General features: G+C 47.9%; 1 protein-coding gene across 8 annotated transcripts in view; it reads right to left on the reverse strand.

Annotated features, from left to right (window-relative positions):
- The window catches only part of ZFHX3 (zinc finger homeobox 3), a 257,266-nt gene that overhangs the window by 89,703 nt on the left and 147,129 nt on the right, over nt 1-20,434 (reverse strand). For all 8 annotated transcript variants that reach the window (XR_014013683.1, XM_081215221.1, XM_081215226.1 and 5 more), the window contains one exon: nt 15,265-15,496. Coding sequence is in view for 7 of the 8 variants with exons in the window: in XM_081215221.1 (XP_081071347.1) it covers nt 15,265-15,496 (232 nt within the window). In the remaining variant the exon portion in view is untranslated. The remainder of the gene's footprint in view (nt 1-15,264; nt 15,497-20,434) is intronic.

The following is a 20,434-nucleotide window of genomic DNA, read 5'->3' on the forward strand; positions in this document are numbered from 1 at the left end:
TCACAGATGAATGCTGCGAGATAAAAGAAGAGATGTATTTTTGTTTCCCCACCTTCTACTGTCTTCATAGTCTACACAGCTTTGAAAATATGGGACTAAGACCTCACATACAAACTAGAAATTCTGTGGGATAGCCAGGTCTCCCTCCTCTCATGGAGGGCTGCCTAAACTGTGGGTAAGAGCCTGCAGAGAATGACATGGGCCTGCGTTTGTGCATTTCTACTGTTCACACAACCCCAGCTGACAGTGACCAAGAAAGCTGGCCCTCACGGGTTCAAGTCACTCTCATAAGACAATTCCAAAGTGACACACTGCTGCGCTGTCACTGGTACACTCTCCTGCCTGGACACAGCCTGCTGGGCACAACAGGTGCCTGCAAACCTGGGACAGCCTCTGGCTCTGGCTTTCCTTCTCAGGAGACAGACTTGGTTTGGGAAGCCTTCCACCCAACACAGCTCCTCATGGAAGCCCCCAGACCCCAAGGGAACCCATATGGAGCATGTGACCGCCCACACAGCCTGCCAGGGGCCAGGCCATTCACTCACGCTAGCGGCTGGGTCGAACCCTCCTCAGTACAGTTTCTGCTTGATTCGAGGAACTGGAGTCTCAGCTGCCACTAGGAAAGCTGCTTCTCTACTGATGACCCCCCACCCCCACCCAACAATGACAGAGAAAGTACTATAAAGCCTGAACATATCTCAGAACTTCAAGACTGGTATGTATGAAGGTTAAGTGAGCTAGCTGCTTAAGTCAGGTTTAAGGAGATGACAATGTTTTCATCCCACTGCTTTAAAAAATGGCTGAAGTGTGCAAGTCCAATTTCCAGCCTCAATGAGAACACAGGCGTGAACACAATTTCATCATTCCCAGGCCATGCAACACCCCACCTGGTCTAGGTGATGGGATTCCAAACAGCCATGCCTCCATGGGGTTTTCCAGCCACGGAGGAGAGGGAAGACTGAGCTGAGGCCAGGGGAGACTCCAGTCCACACACCCAGGTGATTTGGGACAATTCACTTTGAAACAAGCTTCTTTTATTGCCCTAAACGGAAAAGGAGCCCACAGTCCCGTTCCTCTAGGATCCTACCTGCTCTGTTTCACCATCATGTATATAGGACAGCTTTCCTACCCCAAAAACTAAAGACTATTTTTATCCCAACTTTGCTGTTTCATAAAACACACACAACACCTCAGGGATTTTGACCTAAAGTAAGTCTTCAGAATATCCAGGTTCATACATTTCATTGTTATGATAAGGGGTAGATGAATCTAAGCAAATTCTATTATTCTCTATAAATTTAGGCTTCTTTATAGCTAGAAATGGCTTGGGGATCCAGTCCATTTGAGAACCATGATAAAGTAAGACAAGAGTTGAAGCTTCCTCTCTCTCTTTAATGAACACCAAGAGCTCCCCATGGCAAGTGTCTGCTGGAGGGGGCCGGGAAGCTTAGGAGATGCCAGCCACGTTTCAGGGTTGTCACGGCATGCCCCAGTCAGCCCACTGTCCCCAGCCATCCAGCTACTTCCTCCCCACGTGGGCACTCCCCTTAGAGAGTTTATTAACCAAGTGCTTGGGGGTTTGTGTATATTTATATTACCTCCTCTTCTCTCCCCTCTGTTCTACCAGGGGACGTTGGGGGGAAAAGTTACGATAAACTTTAATAAAAACAAAATTAAAATGATTAAACCTTTCATATCCGTTAGAGATAATCTCTCTTCTGCTGGCTGGTCAAATCTGGAAGAAAACAAATGCAAACCACAGCTTGCTGCTGCTCTTCCATCCCGGTCCCCACCTCCCTGCCCAAAAGAAACAGACAGAAAAGGCTGCCTGTGGCCAAATTTTTAAAATAAATTAGATTTGTCCTCACACACGGCAGCCAGGTGTGGCTGAAACATTCTTTCCAAATATCCGTGATATATACCAACATCCTTCCCTCCAGGGCCCTTTCAACGCGAGCCTGACAATCCCAAAGGGACCAGGACCGCGAGCAGGGAGGAGCGACCCCCGTTATTGAAAAAGAATCACTATTTCCCATTTTAAATTTACTTAGCCGTGTAATACTGACTCATAGACGGGAATGAAGGCCCTGCACCTGCACACCATCTACTGGAAATACACACATGCATACACACACACCCCAGTCTGCATTCCTGATTAAAGCAAAGCCCAGAAAAAACAGTATAGTAGGGCACAAATCTTCCTGGTCTTATGGGTTCTAAGGAAGCCTTCAGATCTGCCTGGGGTCTGGACACATGTCCACGGAGAGAAAAAATGGCTGCAGAATTAGATCAGGCCTGTCTGTCAAAGGCTGGCTAGACATGCAAGTCAGAGCGGGGTCATCAGCCTCCCGGAACGGGATAATGACCTCTGGACACGCAGCACCAGGGACACCAAGAGAACACAGGTGTTAGGGCACTGAGCACTTTCTGGATTATGATACTAAGTAGTGAAACGGAATTCCTGTCCAGGAAATACACATCACCCTCTGACACGCCAAGATGCTGTGTGGAATGTGAACGCCCGTCAGAAGGTGGAGGGCAGGAGGAGGTGGAAGGTCGTTACTTCGCTCCAGTCATCCTAACACATACCCTGACCACAGCCAGCTTCTCATTCTTCACATATGGTGTTTACGTTGTAGTAGAGACAGCTCATCCTCGAGTCTAAAGGACACGAGTCTGTCCCGTGCTTCACACTTGCGTGATGACTCATCAGAAATGGTTTTGTTTTATGAAAAAACCGCTGACCCCTGGGCTAAACCAGAGAACTCCAAAGAGCTACGCTGATCCCAGAAAGTGGCTTCTAAGCAGTTCAAGGTCAACGTAGCCCCTTCTACTTGCGGTCATCCTGGCTCACAAGCATCCTGCAGAGACTGCACCCTGTGGTGCCCCCTCTCCTCCCTGCCTGAGGGGCTCCTTTACTTGGGGGCGATGGGGAGGGAGACAATTCACATCTGTACGACAGTGGACATGCAAGTTCAGTTTCCATGGTAACCTGAACAGTGGAAGTCGCACTGTCACTCTCCTGCTTTGACCTTTCCCATCTTGATGGGAGCAAATTCCAAATCTCCCTGCATCCTGCCAGGGTCCACAGGACCGGGCTGCTTGGACCACAGCTCCCGGCCTGCCAACCCTCTGCCCGCCTTCCCTGCTGCTCCTCCAACCAGCCGAGGGGCTGTGCACTCGCTGGGCCCTCTGCCAGGGCCGCTCCCGCTCAGCTCCGATGTCACCTCCCCGGAGCGCCTTATATAACATCCTGCCCTGCCTGGCTCTATATTTATAGCACCTTGCACACCTGACATCCTCTACTTGTTTATCTGCTGTCTGTCTCCCCCTTACTAGAGGGTAAAGTCCAGACTTTGCATTCCCTCTCTGCAGGCGGCTTTCCCAGAGCCTAGAGTGGCATGTGGCCACACTAAGGACACGCCCATGCGTGCAGGATTAAAGAGCTCCACTTCTGGACTCAAACCAGTCGCTTCTTCCCCTGTCGTGGTTCTCTTCTAAAAGAAACAAGGCGGACTTCCCTGGTGGCGCAGTGGTTAAGAATCCTCCTGCCAACGCAGGGAACACGGGTTCAAGCCCTGGTCCAGGAAGATCCCACATGCCGTGGAGCAATTAAGCCCATGTACCACAACTACTGAAGCCCACACGCCTACAGCCCATGCTCTGCAACAAGAGAAGCCACCACTATGAGAAGCCTGCGCACCGCAACAAAGAGTAGCCCCCACTCGCCACAACTAGAGAGAGTATGCATGCAGCAACAAAGACCCAACGCAGCCAAAGATAAATAAATAAAATAAATTTATTATAATAAATAAATAAATAAATAAAAATTAAAAAAAAATAAAAGAAGCAAGGCAAGTCAGATCCTGTCTTTTCCCTACGTGTGCCTCATCTTTGCCTCTTCATTTCCAAACTCTTCAGCACTTGCCCATTCTCCTTATACCTTCTTTCCCTCCCTTTTTCAAAAATCATGGCCCCCAATTTTGATTTTGTTCTAAATTTAACTGCCTACACAGACTTCATTGCTTTGTTAATAATTCAAGACCCACCAACCCAAATTCCAGCTCACATCTACTACAAAACCAGCATGAAAATGTCTGGGGCGGACACAGCTCACCTGGCCGATGGCCGGGCCACACCCTCATCACCTAAGAGCCTCACACAGTTCCCGGTACAGACTCCCGCCCAAGCCCACCAGGGCAGGGCTGCCCTCTCCAATTTGTGCGGTTCCTCAGTCCTTCTTGGATTGACTCACACAAGAAAATCACAAAAGGGTTTTGAATATTAGGAAAACCGTGCAAAGCATTTCCAGTTCTCGGGGAAAACCGAGGCTTACACTCTGCTGGCTGGAGAGTCACAAATAACCGCCGCCCCTTCTCTCACCTGTCTGATGGGTTTCTTCATGTCTACCCTGAGAGGATCCGGCAGTGGATTATATTCCTTTCTGGATATGAAGAACCCTGTCCCTGGGGCAAAGCGCTGCTCATCCCTTGGATGAGCTTGTCAGCCCACAGGAAGGAGGCAAGACACAACGGGATGAGCCCTGCCCTGAGCCTCTGTCTAGAGCAGCACCATCCATGAGAACTTCCCGAAGGACATTCTTGCCTCTGTCTGCACTGTCTGTCTGATACGGCAGCTACCAGTCACACGTGGCACTGAGCACAAACGGTCTGGGACAGGGGGAACCTGGAGACATGAGACCTACGATGGCCGAGAAGCAGTGAACATGCCCTGCTTTACACTCTTGCAGAGGAAGGCCCTTCTGGAGGTCGGCCGCGAAAACTGCATCCCAGATTCGCATCTGGGAAAGACGAGGGTTGGGGAAGAGGATGCACCTGCCCTATGGACACACATGAGGGGTGGGCCCTAAATGAAAAGGGTGAAAACTCACACACCGGGGCCTTTATCCTGGAGGATTTGACACAGATAAGGTACAAACCACATGGCGGCAGAGGCCTTCAGGTACTTCCGGCAACCAAAAAACTGCTTTGGATGGAAGCCCAACCAACAGACACCGTATAGAATTCTCTACCAAAGCAGGTCGTAGAAGGTGGCACGGTCCAGGGGGCAGGGGTGGGCACTTCCTCCAGCCAGGACAAAAACCAAACAGGGCCACTAAACACCATCCACAAATCCACAGGGAGTTGTGCTTGTCCTTGAAAGCACCAGTGGGTAACAGAGAAGAGTCGCTCCTGCTACAGACCCTCCCACAAGAGCCTCCTACATGACAGCCTACTGGAGAACCCTCGACAAGGGCAGTTGTCCCGAGGCGCAGACTGCCAGGTTGCACAGGCACGAGACTATCCCTACATGGGGCTGGCTGTGCCCTTGGGGCTCATCAGTGGAAGGTTTGAGCAGAGGCTGTGTCAGGACAGGTGAGAAGAGACTCCTGGTTCAACGAGCTCAGTGGGCACAGTGCTCTGACCTCTTTCCTGACCTAACAAGGGGACCCCTCTGGAGTCCCCTGCCAAGAAGCTTGCTCTGTTTCTTCACAGGCCAAGGCCCTCATCGAGGACCAAGGGCTGGGAGCAGGAAGCTACGGAGGGGCCAGCAGGTCCTGATAACGCTGCGGGAGGGCTACGTGCAGGGTCTCTCCACTGCCCTCCGCCTCTGCGCCCACCTCCACCTCCTGCCCTCCTTCCACATCCAAAAGGACCACAGAAGAAGAAAGAAGACACTGGCCTCAGATGTCAGAGAGTCAATGTTACGGGCTGAAATGTGTTCCCCAAATTCATACGTTGAAGCTCTAACCCCCAACACCTCAGATGTGACTGTATTTGGAGAAAGACCTTTAAGGCAGTGATTAAGTTAGAAGTGAGTGTTAGACTGGATTAGGGCTCACCCCGATTGATGTCCTTATAAGAAGAGGACATTATGACACACAGAGAGACACAGGGCTGAGCACAGAGCAAAGGCCATGGAAGGAGAGAAGCAGCCATCTGTATGCCAAGGAAAGTGGCCTCAGGAGAAACAAAACCTGCCAACACCTTGGACTTCCAGCCTCCAGAACTGTGAGTAAACTAAGTTCTGCTGTTTAAGGCACTCGGCCTACGGTATTTTGTTATGGCAGCTCTAAGCAAACTAAGGCAGTCTGAAAGGACAAACTCTGTCCTAAGCAGAGGATGTTAAGCCAAGGAAAATGGTGAGAGAAAAGCACATAGATTCTTTTTGTGTCTTCATGAGAGGACAACAGATCTGGATAAAACTGAGTTAAAACAACAGACAGGCCTGTTCCAAGAAAAATCACATACTGTCCAACTTTTAATATTCTAATTAGAGCAGAAGTCAAGGATCTTTTAAAAGCAATAAATAGCTCTTTTTATTAACAAACACACAAAAGGTCTCAAGATATAGTCTTGAGGTATAAAACTATAAAAAGCCCTTTAACAACCACTCTGAAGGATACATCTTTACAAAGTCCTTCCCAACTCCCTCAGAACTGCTAATGGATTAGGCTAAAGTGGCAAAACCAAAAGTAAATGCCTATTTGAAAACATATTTCTCCCATACTGAGAAAAACTGAGGGGAAAAAAAAAGCAAAAAGAGAAATGGGAAAGCAATAAAGAACACACCCTACGCAGCCTGGCAGAAAGCAGGTGGCAGGTAGGCACCATATTCTTTAAAACGGAAGCCAAAGAGTTTTATGGAAAATGCAGCCCAAACCCAGCCTGGACCTGCAGGATCCCAGTGAGGAACCCAGAGCCAGGGTAAGTGTGCCATGCGCCCTCACAGCCGGCCAGCGCTGTCCGTCAGAACCTTCTGAACGGTTCTAGAAATCTGTTCTGTCCACCAAGGTAGCCATGAACCACATGTGACTAAGAAGCACTTGAAATTTGGCTAGTATGACAAGAGAGACTGAATTTTAAATGTTTATTTAACCTTAATTAATTTAAACTTAAATAGCCACAGGGGGCTTGTGGCTGCCGTGCAGAACGGGCAGACAGAATCTGGAGAAGCTTCCTTGCTGCTCTCAGGGGATCTAGGAACCCAACGACCAGGGGACTCTGGACAGCGCTTATTCTGATTTGGGAGGCCAGAAAACTTCCCACTGCTAGTCAGTGTTTGAAAAAATCATGTGGGACTATAATTCTCCTAATTGGGTCACAGTTTGAAGGGGCTTCTTCCTTAACATCTGTAACTCTGAGAAGAAGGCTTTGAGCTATTTCTGTAAGCAAAGAGACAGATGCATGTTCTATTTCCCTGGCCCCCTGCCAAGGTCAGGAACAAGTTTAATATAACTAGCCCAAGAAATGGATTCTTTAGACATTCCTAAAGGCAAAACAAGTACAAATCTTCCTTTCTCTTGAAAAATTACATTTGGGCAACACAGGAGGTGTGAAGTGCAGAGGCTGGGATGAGGATCTGCCCACGTGGTGGGGACAGCAGATGATGACCGCTCCATCCCGCTACCTCCATCCCCAACCCACGTGGAATCCAGGTGCACAACCCTAACCCCAACCCAGTGCAAACACCGACTCACTGGCTAGCTACTTATGTTCATCTGTCAAGATGCAAACTTTCAAGCTCCTTGGATACCCCTTGCAAAGGTGACTTGGCAGAAAAGTTTCACTGAAGTGATACTTGGTGTGTCATGACATTCTCTGTCTCCCTTGGGGATCCCTGTGTTTCTGGGCTCTCTGACATGCTCACAACCCTAAACAGGAGACCCCTAATGCCCACCCTCAATATCCCCCCTCCAAAAGGACCCCCAGTCTCTCCTAATTCCAGTTACGATCAGCAGGCGCCTTTTTTTCTTTTATCTTTTTGCTGTGCCCCTTGGTATCACCCTCCCTGGAAGGGAGCAGCCACAGTGTTGCTACCTCTCAGAGTGGGCAGTGCAGGGTGGCGATAAGGGCACACACCACTACCTACCGAAGGGGACAGCATGCAAGACAACTAGAGCCCCCAAATGAGGACAGGGCTAACCGGGCAGGCAATGTCTAGCCATACATACAGCCCAATATATAGGCAATGTATGCTCCAGGGCTATATACTGAAAAAAACCCAAAAAACCTCAACAGCTTTGAACCTCCCATGAAAATAAAGCAACTAGTAAATGGTGGATCCAGAATATCAAAGGGCGAATAAATGATAATCATTGCAACTCAGGCTACTGCAGCCAGATCTCAGATAATTTCTAAAAGGTGGAATGTCTTGGTGCAGACGCTCGTCTCTTCTGGAGAAGACAGAAGGGAAACAGAGTAGGTGGGAGGTCATAGACCCTGGACCCACTGCCCAAGGACTATCCCGGTGATGTCACATCTTCTCCAGAGGGACCCCTCCAGACCAGGAGCACGGGACAGCAGTGAACCAGCACTCTGCACATGTCCACCTTCCAACACACCAGATCATTAGCATACTTTGCAGAGAGCAAGCAGAAATCTTTAATTGTCCTTAATTACCCAGTTCAAGAAAGCTCCTAGATAATGGCTCTTGGACTTCTGGCCTGGTATCCACGTAATTTCCCTGACTCTGGCTTCATTATATTCCTAGCTTAGAAGCAACAGCCCCTCCAAGATGCCTCTTCATAACAGACTCTGATGTTCCAGGAAAGACAGTGCCATCACTACAAAGCTGTTTTGTATGAAGAGACAGATCCTTAGCTTCTACACTGGCCTGGGGTGTGGGTGTCTGTGTGTGTGTGTGCACATGCACGCCTAGGCATGCACACACATGTGTGGGAGGAGGGGAGGACACACTAGCATCTACTTAGAGGAAGGACTAAGACAAGGAATATGTAATCAGAAGCCATCACAATTACAAATGTAAATGAACAGGCAATTGGCGCTGACCTTTGTAGATTGTTAGAGGACTAATTAAGGCAAATCAGGAACTGTGTTGCAACAAAAAAACAAGACAGTATACACCCTAAGAAGTACTCCTGTCCTCTTCATGTAGGTGCAAAATGCAAGCAAATCAGACAGTAATCAAACTATGTATACTTTATATCGGCAAACGGAAAACTATCTCCATGAACAAAAGACAACCAAGGTTCACCCCCTGGTTTCTTGTGAGCAATTCTGCTAATACCTCTGTCAATGAGCTCCACCACCATTTGAGCTCTTGTCACGTGCCTGACACTCTATTAGGTCCCACCCATGAAACAGCCAGAAATGCCAATTACAAACTATGCTTAGGATGGTTAGTTTAAAAGCTTTAAAAAAAAATTAGAGTCAAACTATACCCTATTCTGTAAACCCCATTTTTCATTTAACAATATTATATTCTCTTTTCATGTCGATACATAATGATGTCCCTTTATCCTTGCACTGAAAAGCAGTTTTCTAAAAAAGCACACTGAAATTCACAATCCTTATCCCAATAGTCCTTCATCAGGGAATGGATTTAAAACAGATAAAGTCATATTTTCTCTACTCCTCCATGAGTGCTTAAATTTTCAGCCACCCCAATTTGTCCTGACGATCTTTTTACATTTAACTTTTCTAGTTAGAAATACTTTATCCCTGCTTTTTCCCAAACCCCATGGACAAGACACACAGTCAAAAGGAAAAAGGAAAGAGCATAACTGTGCTGGTTTTATGAAAACAGTGCTTCGGAACTGCAGAACTGGCCACAACATATTTTAGTGCTATAAGAATAATTACACTGAAATTGCATATAATTTAGCCATTTACCAAAAAAATGCACTTCATATGCAGAGGGCAGCCTTATGCCAATTTTGAAAAATCAAAACAAAAACAAATGAGAAATTGGAAAACAGTACATTTTCTTATTCTCTTAAACTGTACAAGTTAAGCAGAACTCCCTGGAAGTTGGTTTAAAAACATAACCCATCAAGTGAAGCCGGTGAGTGTTCCAGTAAAGGTTGTCACCAAAACCACATCATCACTTGGCCAGCTGTGTCTGCCTCCCTGACCCCAGGAATTCACTACCTTGAGCGCCAAAGATGTGTCAGTGAAGGAGGCCGCCGTCTTCCGCTCCAAGCAAAATATTCCCCTAAACTCTGAATGAGCGCGCCCTCTGTAAACTGAGCCACCGTCCAGTTGCCCCGGATGCCTGGGCTGGCATATTATGCAGTGTATCCACAACAAGAGCTGAGGGGAGAGCAACAGCTGTGCCCCCAACTCGAAGCCTTGCACACAGTAGGTGCTCAATGAAGAATCACTAAATTACTTCTGTGCAATGTTCGGAGGTTGACATCTCCGTGAAAGAAGTAGTTAAGGCGAGGGTAAGAGAAACAGGAGGAGGAAAAGGAGAGGAAGGCTGAGGCCAGAAACACAAAGCACCTCTTGTCTTCTGGAAGCCCAGGGCACTGATAGAGTGAAATTAACTACAGTTTCACCCGGGAGCCAGAAATGCCTTTTTAATAAGCAAACAGGGAAGCTGATCCTACACATGATCCACCTACGAGAGCTTTCCATCTTTCAAGAGCTTCTGGTCAACTATGGGAAGCAAACAGCCGAAGCCAGCAACTGGGAGATATAACCCAGGGTGCGGCCACAACAACGGGCTTTCTCTTCCTTTATCTGTGTGTGGGGATGAAACGGAAAGGCTAAGTCCCAACAAAGTCAGGAGAACACTTGCTCTTTGCAGAAAAGACACTCAAGCCACAAACTGAAAGACCAGGTCACACACAAAAAATGCGGGGATGCAGTGAACCTCATCTAGTTTGGTTACTTCCTTTTCTCTGAGATGTATAATTCCAAGACATTTTTTTTTAATGGGAAGGCCGTGTGTGTGTGTGCGTGTGTGTGTGTGTGCATGCGTGTGTGTGCGCATGTATGTCTGTAGCATGGACAAAGACCATCACACTCGGTTAAAGACAATATAATACAGGACTCAGCCCGCCCATTGATGTAAGGGTGAAGCTTGACCACAAGCAGGACCGTGTAGGGGAGCGTGGACTACTTATTAGCACATGGTCAGCAATCAAGACAGGGCAGGACCTAGATGCTTTACGTCTGGTCATGAGGCCTCTCAAGGGGTTAGAGGGCCCATGGTGGGTGTAAATCCTGGCCACTGCCACAAAGTTGTGAAAGGCAGAGGAGACCTTCACAATTTCTCCTTCTCCACACTTCCGTGTGGGCTGGCAGGCGACGTGCTAAGCCTGACTGATTGGAAAACACGTGGGCTTAAGTTAACAAGTAAGATTTGAAGAAGTGATATTTCTGTCACCCACTGGGAAGAATCCATGGTAGAGTCCACTCCATCAGCCTCAGCAAGGGAAGCCCTGCCACCTGCAGAAGGCGACAGGAGACTGGGGTCTGAGGTCCTGGGCTCAGAGAAGGAAAGGAAGTTATTTCTGATGGCTTTTGTGTAAAACTTTCTGGTACGTGGACAAGAGAGGAGGAAAGAAAAGGAAGGAAAGGAGAGAGAACACCATCGTTTAACCAGATGATGACAGAATACCAGGAACGAAAACCCTAGACAGCGCCACCGTTTATACGCAGCTTAGAGTCAGAACAGGCAGGGCTCCCGAAAGGTGCCCAAAGATTCCCTGAGGCCGCCTTATGCTACATGAATGATGTTTCCAGCTGAAGATCAGTGTCCCAATCCTTACGTTCCAGAGGAGAAAACTGGGAATACAGGCATACCTCAGAGATACTGCAGGTTCGGCTCCAGAGCATTGCGATAAATCGAGTATTACAATACAGCGAATCACACGAATTTTGTGGTTTCTCAGGGTGTATAAAAGTTACATTTACACTATACTGTAGTCTAGTAAGTGTTCAACAGCATTATGTCTAAAAAATGTACATACCTTAATTAAAAAATACTTTATTGCTAGAAAATGTGAACCATCATCTGAGCCTTCAGGGGTTCGTAATATTTTTCGCTGGTGGAGGGTTTAAAATATTGCGAGAATTACCAAAATGTGACACAGAGACACAAAGTGAGCAAATGCTGTTGGAAGAATGGGGCCCACAGACTTGCTCCATGCAGGGCAGCCACAAATCTTCTATTTGTAAAAGAATGAAGCATGTGGAGCACAGTGAAACGAGGTATGCCTGTATTTTATCAAGTCTGCGTTTACAAAACTTGAAGCTGATGACCTTCAATGTCTTAATTCTACTAGGCCCACAATGTCCCTTTTCTTGAAGACGCTCTTCCAAGAAGTTTTTAAGAGTCAATTCCCGGCGGGAGGGAAAAGGGTATATTTTAAGATGCGTGATCTTACAGGAGTTTCTGAAACGGAACCGAGTCACTGTTAACGCAATATGAGTATTATCTAATAATTTGTCCCTTTTGTCATTAGTAAAGCGTATAAATAAACGTAGCTAGAGCGTATGAGTGGGAGGGGCGCAGGGTTGGGAGGGAGGTGGGTGCAGCGCAAAAACATGACTCCAGGCCAAAGACAATACAAAAGGGTTTAGAAATACAGAAAGGAAGTCTATCATCTAGACTAAAGTTGCTCATACACTTCAGGAGGAGGGAAAAAAAAAACCCCTAATACGCACTAAATGAGAGAAACCCAGAAGGCAATGGTGTAAGAAAGCAATTCCAGAGCGGCTGCATAAATAGAAGCATTACATTATAAAACAGGGAACTGTTTGTTCCAGTCCATAGACCCCGGGTGAAATGGCAGCTGTACACTATTTAGTTTGGGGCACCTCATTAATAAAAAGGGAATTCTGAGCAGAGTGAAAGAAAGAATTGAGGGGCGAAAGGGACCAGCTTTTAGCGGAAGATTGAAACAATGATGTGTGCAGAGCTCGCAAAAAAAAAAAAAAATTTAAACCCTGAAATAAATAGGTCTGAGTATATTGGCAGAGGAAGGAGAATCCTGTGAAATGACTTAATAGCAGAATAATGGGGAATGGCAGGCTCAAACAGGCCAAAATGCCCCAGTGGGGAGCAGGGATTCCCACAGCCAGATGGCACTGGCATGTCTGTGGGTGCTGGGCCCCGTCCCTGGCTCACATGCAGAGCCATGGGGTCAGACACGAAGCACAAGCCCCAGAGATTAAGACTGAACTTTAACCCAAAGAGGCATTTACAATACACGTGGGAAGGCACAGTCAGTCTTGCAGTGACCTGGAGGCGACAAAAATCATCCTGGTACCCACACAGTACCTTCCCAAAGCAACAATTCAGACTGACTGCTGGGAGGACTGGCCCCTCCTCTGTGATAATCCTACTCTAGCAGGGGGGAAGCATTCTCGAATTTTGGTATATCCCATCAGAGAAGAATCCGGTTTCATTTATATGGCAAAAGGGAGCAAAGCTACAGCCAGGTGATGGAGACAAGAGCCATAGGCAGAGGGGTCCATAAGGGCTCGGGAGGGATGTCTCCAGGAGGAGATGAAGCCAACAGATAAACTGATACAGCAGAGCCTTCGGAGATGAGAACATATCTACTCTGGCAGAGAGTTAGCCATGAATTATGGTAGGTACCTAGAAAACCAGGGAAAACAAAAAAGTTGTACAAGAAGGTAAATGAAATTATAAAACTCTACATGGCTCAGCTGTGATTAATATTTATAGAGTCAGAATAATGAAAACACTGAATATTAATATGCCCCCAAATTATTATTTAATCATAATGGAAGATGAAGGGAGGGGAAGATTGAGTGTGTAGGGGGCCGGGGTATGTGGGTACCGTGTCTGTGTGTGTGTGTGTATGAGAGAGTGTGTACGGATAATGGGAGGGTATGAGTGTGAGTGGTATGAGTGTGTCAGCTTGCACAATGGCACACCAGCAAAATCCCCATCTTCTGGAGTAGAAAGCCAATAGATAATGTCTACAACTTACCAAAAAAATTTCTTTTTAATCAAGAAATAGTAGTAGAAGCTTGTTAAGAAATATGGAAATAAGTAACAAAAGGAACAATTAAACTTGAAAGGCGGTGCTCTGGGGAATGGGACTGGCGGGGGCTATGCCATTTTTCACAGTAAGGTTTATATAACTTTTTGCCTTTAAAAACTTCATAAAAAAGTGTATGATAACATTAGGATAAAGTCCCCACATGGCCACGACACGTGAGAGGCCGAGAAGATGCAGCAGGCGATGGAGAGACCAAAAGGCCTGAGTCTGCAGCCCGGCTAGGTCATTCAACAGCACGCCATCGGAAGGAGAAAGAGGTCTGCAGGGGAAGTTGTGAGCCCAGCGAGTATGAGGTGGCACCCGTGAGAGGTCCAGGAAGCTGTCTGAAGGGCACTTGCCAACACCAGGAGACAAAGTTTCAAGAGGCTGGGAGCCGAGGGCCAGGCCTAGTGCCCAGGTGATGACGGCACGTAGGGCAGCCTGAGGGCCACGAGCCGGGGTGTGGGGCGGGGGTGTGGGCGTGGGGGGTGGCGTGGAGGACAGTCCAGAGCAGCAGGAGGACAAGAGAGAAACACGTCTAGGGAAGGGAGCTTCCCGAAGGGCATGGGAAGCAATTTCAAAGACCACAGAAAGAAAAAGGCTCAGCACGCAGACACTGGGCTCAGAAAATCCGAAGTCAGTGGTGACCTTCTCAAGGATGGTTTGATGACGGGAGGAAACGGGCTATGATAGGCTGATGTGTGAACAGGAGATGGACCAACACAGAGCGTTCTTTCAAGAATCTGAAGATGCTGTTGGAGAGAGAGAGTGGAACACAGGATTAAGGGAGGGCTTTAACCATAAATGGTTTTTAAAGTGACAGGTGACTGTCCTGTGCTCCCAACCAGAGAGAAAGGGACTGGAAGGCTGAAAAAATAAGAGAGAGGGGAGATTCTACTGAGTGAGGTCCCGGTGGGAGTGTGAGTCACATAGGGAAGGAAGGAGAAGGGGGCGGCGGGTGAGAGGACAGGGTGGGAGGCGGAAGCACGGGGTTAGCTCCCCTGGAAGGTCTCCACCCTCTTTGTGAAGTAACAGCCAGCACCGAGCCAGGAACAACTGGGTCGTTCTCAAATACAATCGCAATGTTTATAACAAACACATGTTTCGATCTTCTTTGAAGTTCATTCTTACAGACCAGACTCGAGGTCACACACTGCCCATTCTCAATACCGAGCAAGACATAGTTTAGCGTTTGCTTCATGTCGATCTGAACCAAAAAACTGAATCTAGAGCGCACCTCAGAAGAACGTGGGGAGAGGGGACAAAACGCGGTCTGTTGGCTTGCTCCCTGGGCAGCGGCTTGTGACATCTGAAGAAAAGTGTGGTGCTAAGTTCCTTTAAAAAATGGGAAAAGCAACAATCCCTGCATGTCCCTTCAGAACACAATGGTCAGCTGTGAGGGTGGTAACGGACGTGAGGGCCAGCTGCACCAAGCCGCAGCCCTCGGGAGGCCACTGCCCGGGCAGCCCCGGGCCTCCCATGCCCATGAGACCACTCACCGGGGTCAGTGGAGGGGCACCTGCGGATGGTGAAGATCTGCCCCAGGTCGTCATCCTCCTCTGGAAGGCCCTTCTGCAGCCGCTGCAGCTTGCGCAGGCTCTCGCCGCGCTGATGCTTCATGGAGCGCACGTGCTGGATGAGGTTGAGCTTGGCCTTGGTGGAGTAGTTGCACAGGACGCAGTGGTAGTAGCAGCTCTCGCCCTCCACGCCGCTCTCGTGCTGCTGCAGGTGCTACAGGGGCGAAAGAGAGGGACACGCCTCAGGTAAGCCACTCCAAGCCCACCATGCCCTGGCAGCAGCCCGAGGATCCCTTATGGGGGTTGCTTGGTTTTCCCAGCGGGTCCTTCCCCAGCAGCTCTGTGAGGACAGGGAGCAAGCTGACCCTCGTTCCCGTCTCCCTCACACATGTCAGAGTGCTGAAAACGCTGACGGATCCGACCCTCCCAGTATAAAACTGGTTTTCCTGGCACAATAATTAAAGGTTCCTCCTTCCACTCTCCAAAGCATCCTGCTTTATTTAGAACAGGGGTCGGCAAGCTATGGCCCACAGGCCAAATCCACCCTGCTGCCTATTTCTGTAAACAGGGTTTTATGGGAACACAGCCACATCTGTTAATCTGTGTATTGTCTATGGCTGCTCTCTCAACACCAGAGTTCCATAGTTGCAATAGAGACTGTTTGGCCTGCAAAGCCTAAAATCTTATTATCTGGCCCCTTACGGAAAAAGTGACCAGCCCCTGTTTTAGGGGATGGCCCACATAGTCACCTTACCTGTACAGAATCTTAGGTCAGTAACACAGAGCCAAAGCTGCTGTTAGGCTATTTCACAAGAAGGATGACTCAAGTTTTTGTATTTAGAACTGCAGACTATTAGGAGAACCCAAAATTAGGTTTTCCCCAGGATTAAAAAGAAAAAGACACAAAAATAAATTTCTCCAGACTAGTTTCCCTGTCAACATCTCAAGGACATTTGGCTTAGTGCTCAGATGGTCAAAATTACACTCGGTGTTGTGTTTGTGTCAACACAGTACTCTGATTTCAGAACACAGAAGCCCCAGAGCTGGCAGAAAGCAGGCACACACAGGAATAAAGCCCTGGGCACAAGGCAGTGGAGGCCATGGAAGCAGTTAGCAGACCCCAGACTTCTGCATTTAGGAGGAGACTTAAAGATTATCCAAGCACAACGTTCACATCCTTTCGGGGCCTCTTTGAGAATATGCTGAAAGCTATGGACCCTTTTTATTAGCAATTAGGGAACTGACATGCTCCTGGTATAGGAAGGCCGCCTCCTTCATTTCAAATGATTCATTTTAGGGGAAGAGGGAACTTTTCTATTGGGTGCACATAAAGCAGGAGAAACAATTCCAAAAAGTTTAAGTGGTTGACCCAAGGTAACCCAGCTAGTTAGTGGGAGAGAGAACTAGAAGCTGGGTCTCACATCCCCCAGCATCCTTCTGGAGGAGGAAATTCAGATAATGTATTTTATGGGCTCATGTTTCCACCTGTCCTTCCCACTTTCTCCTCACCCTCATCCCCACCTCTAGTCCCCAGAGCCTGGCCCAAGGGACTACACAGAGTACACGATAAATGCCTCGGAACTTCTTTGTCCGGCCCCTCTCATTTCTGACCACACTTGTTCTATCTGATGCCCATGCCTGGTAACTGTTTCTGGTCCTGCCTGGATATCTTTCTTGTCCACATTATACGGTGAGACACTCAGAAAGCACAGCAGTCAGAATGTCCTGCACTCTGCCTCATACTGAGAATACTAGAGTGGCCCTAGCAGCACTTCCTATTGGATGACATGGCTCTGAGGCTCATGTGCTCACACGCACACATCCTATGTTCACGGAAAAAGTGTGAACATCCCAGAAGCACGTTTGGACCTCGTTGGAAGAGGAAATATGAATGCAACAATAGAGTGCTGAGGAAAAACTACACTACTATAATCACTTTTGCTCTGGGGCCAACTTGCAGATAACAGAGTGAAGGGCTTCACCGGTACCAAGAGAGAACAATCCCTTCTGTCTCGAAATGGGTGATTTAACACATTCAAGCGCAGAGCCTTGGAACAAAGCAATACCCTCCCTGCCTGCCCCGACCCCGTAATAGCTGTCCTAGAACACTCACAACCAGAAGGAGTTTGAAGAACTAGCAAGCTCAGTGTTAACTGTCAAATTATAACAACTGGGCTTCCCTGGTGGCGCAGTGGTTGAGAGTTCACCTGCCGATGCAGGGGACACGAGTTCGTGCCCCGGTCCGGGAAGATCCCACATGCCGCGGAGCGGCTGGGCCCGTGAGCCATGGCCACTGAGCCTGCGCGTCCAGAGCCTGTGCTCCGCAGCGGGAGAGGCCACAACAGTGAGAGGCCCGCATCCCGCAAAAAAAAAAAAAAAATTATAACAACTGAAAATATAAAGCTACTTTTCTTGAAATAAGTTTGAGCTGATTTTTTTTTAAATCGTTTATCTTCAATTTGCTGCCTCTGACATAAGGCTCCTTACAGAGGATTTCAGGAGTATGGAAAGCACCAAAGCAATGTTTTCTGGAGGCTGCAACCCTGGGAAGAAGGAGAGTCTGATGGGCTAGGTGGAAAGGAAAATGATGAGCTTGTCCATGTTCCTTCTCCCCGACTTCTCCACAGGGGCCCCCGAAAGCCAAAAACTGCACCAGGATATTCCTGGGAGCAAGAGTTTGGCTTGGGATTGAGGAACAGGAAACTTGTACAGGAGCCAGAAACTGCTGCCTTGGATCACTAAGACCAAAAGAATGACATTTATTAAAGTTTCAACAAAAACTGACTGAATGAAAGATAACAGGGAAAATACCCATGGCATCTAAAGCAGTAAGTTCTGTCGAGGAGTTTTGGTGGTATCATAAACTATGAAATCAGAGCAAGTACCATTAAAGCCCTAACCCCCAATTCTCATTACTTTCCCATGAAACAGGACTTCCTTGCACTAAAGCTCTGAATCTTAAACATAAAATTTTAATATGGATGTGAGGGTTCTTTTCCAAACAGCTGGGGTTTCTAGTCTCTGAGCCAGAAGAGAGGATAACATGGCCAAAAAGTGTTGGATGGGAGTTGTCAGATGTCAGATGTATTTTGTCCTCAAATCCATGGGTTCCTGGGTGACAGGGCTGTAAAAATCCTGAACTAAAATAAACATGATACTGGAGACTCTTGTTTAAAAAATAACTGTATAAGGATGATGTCCCCAAACCACTACACTTGACCCATGGCGGTCAGTGGCAATCTCTACCGCCACCAGGAATTCTTCTGTCTGCCGTGTGAGAACAATTTTGGAAGGGAAATGGTTACATGCTACAAATGGTAGAGAAAAGAATAAAAGGAAATGCGGAAAACAGAGCCACGGCCTTTCCCACTGATCCCAGTGCAGGGAACATTCAGGGTCCTCTCTCAGAGACTTGCACAGAAGCGTAATTCAAAATTCCAAGCTTGCTTTTGCACTCCAAGTTCACTCTCCAAGACATACACACAAAGATCCAGAACCAACTATTTCTCCATCCTAGGAAACACCTGCTTATAAAGGTTATACCCAACCCAAACTTCCACTCACAACTGGAGTCTCTTGAGGTCTACCTGCGTGTGACAGCTCCTGTTGTCACCCCATCTCGTAAGCTCGGTCATTCTCAGGCTGTCCAATCTCCGGCAAACGGGGGCCCAAAGCGAGCAGCAGGGTCCTAGGTCCTGACTTCTGTGACCTTCTCCACACCATCTGGTCATTTCCCAGGCCTTGAGTGGGTCAACGCCCTAACCTTGTTGGCCAGGCACCCTCTCCCTCCCAAGATGCCCTGGCCCATCCCCAGAATTCCACCCTTGGAACCTGCCTAATAAGATGCAGCAGGAGGGGATGGGGCTGCAGAGGCCGATGAGGACTCTACGGGGCAAGCCAGTCAGCCAGAGACATGCTTTCCCTGCAGAAGAGAGTAGATGTTTTCATTTGGAGAAAGAGGGAGAATGATTTTTCCTGTCCCAGCTAATTAGAATACCGTCAGTTGGGATCACAATGTATTTAATTAAATTCACTGTAATATATGGAGAATCCACCAAGGCACAAATCCCAGTGGAAGACTCAGCGGAGGAGCTGCCTGCCTCCTTTCAGAGTTCTTGCTCTCCTCTGCAGGCAGGAAATTCTCCTCCCACGCAGGTACTGGACTCCCCCAACACTCTCCCCCTCTCAGAGGTTGCCCATCCTCGGGAAGGAGGACCCAGGTCTTGTTTGGCTTTTTCCATTTATTTCTTTACTCTGTGCTCAAGATCCTTAACTGCTCACCTCTGTCGGGTCAGGTGTACAGTTGAAAAAAGAAAACGGAACAATAACTTCAAGTGTGGTTAGTGTGCTACACGTGGACCCAAAGAAAACTGGCCACTGAGCCCATCAGGCAGGGTTTGGTTTTGGTTCAATTCTAAGCATCTACAACACATGAGACACTATGTAAACACACACACACACACACACACACACACACACACACGTACAGAGACTATGCCCTACTCTAGGGCATGACCCTGCAGGTAATAAGGCGGTGATGGCGGTGACTTGGCAGTCAGGCCAAGGGATATAAGGAGGGCACCCCTTTAGTGTGAATACCATTGTGAGAATACACCCTCCAGCTGGACCGGTGAAAATCACTGGCTCACTCAAGAAAAATCAACATCTACCCACCAATGAATAATGAAGAAGCAGGACCAACTAGTAAATCAAGAAAGGGAGATCTACCCAGCTAAAGAAGACTGGCAACCGAGGTCCAGCCAAACTCACTCGGTTCAGCCAGCCTCTCCTATAACCTTGAACACTGAACCACCCAGGGTTTCCTTGTTTTCCCCCAATCTCACTGGCTGTTTTTTAAAGTGCCTGCAAAACACTGGGTTATATGAACTGCAAGTGTACCGTTGTTTCCACCAAAAGAAACGTCTACACGTGGCAAGAGGATTTATTTCCTGAAAGCTCAGAGAAGTACAAGGACCCACAAGAAGGGAATAAGTATCCAGTGTGACTCATAAATGGAAACAGAGAAAGAGCCCAACAAACTCCAACTTCTCCAACTGACCACCGTGCAGCAGGAAACAGACTGCCCTCACAGCAGTCGAGTAGGAGCTGGATTCACACACACTAGGTGGGCAGCACCTGTGCTGGAAATGAG

This window comes from Mesoplodon bidens (genome assembly GCF_964165515.1).
Source record: "Mesoplodon bidens genome assembly, chromosome: 18".
Lineage (NCBI taxonomy): Eukaryota > Metazoa > Chordata > Mammalia > Artiodactyla > Ziphiidae > Mesoplodon > Mesoplodon bidens.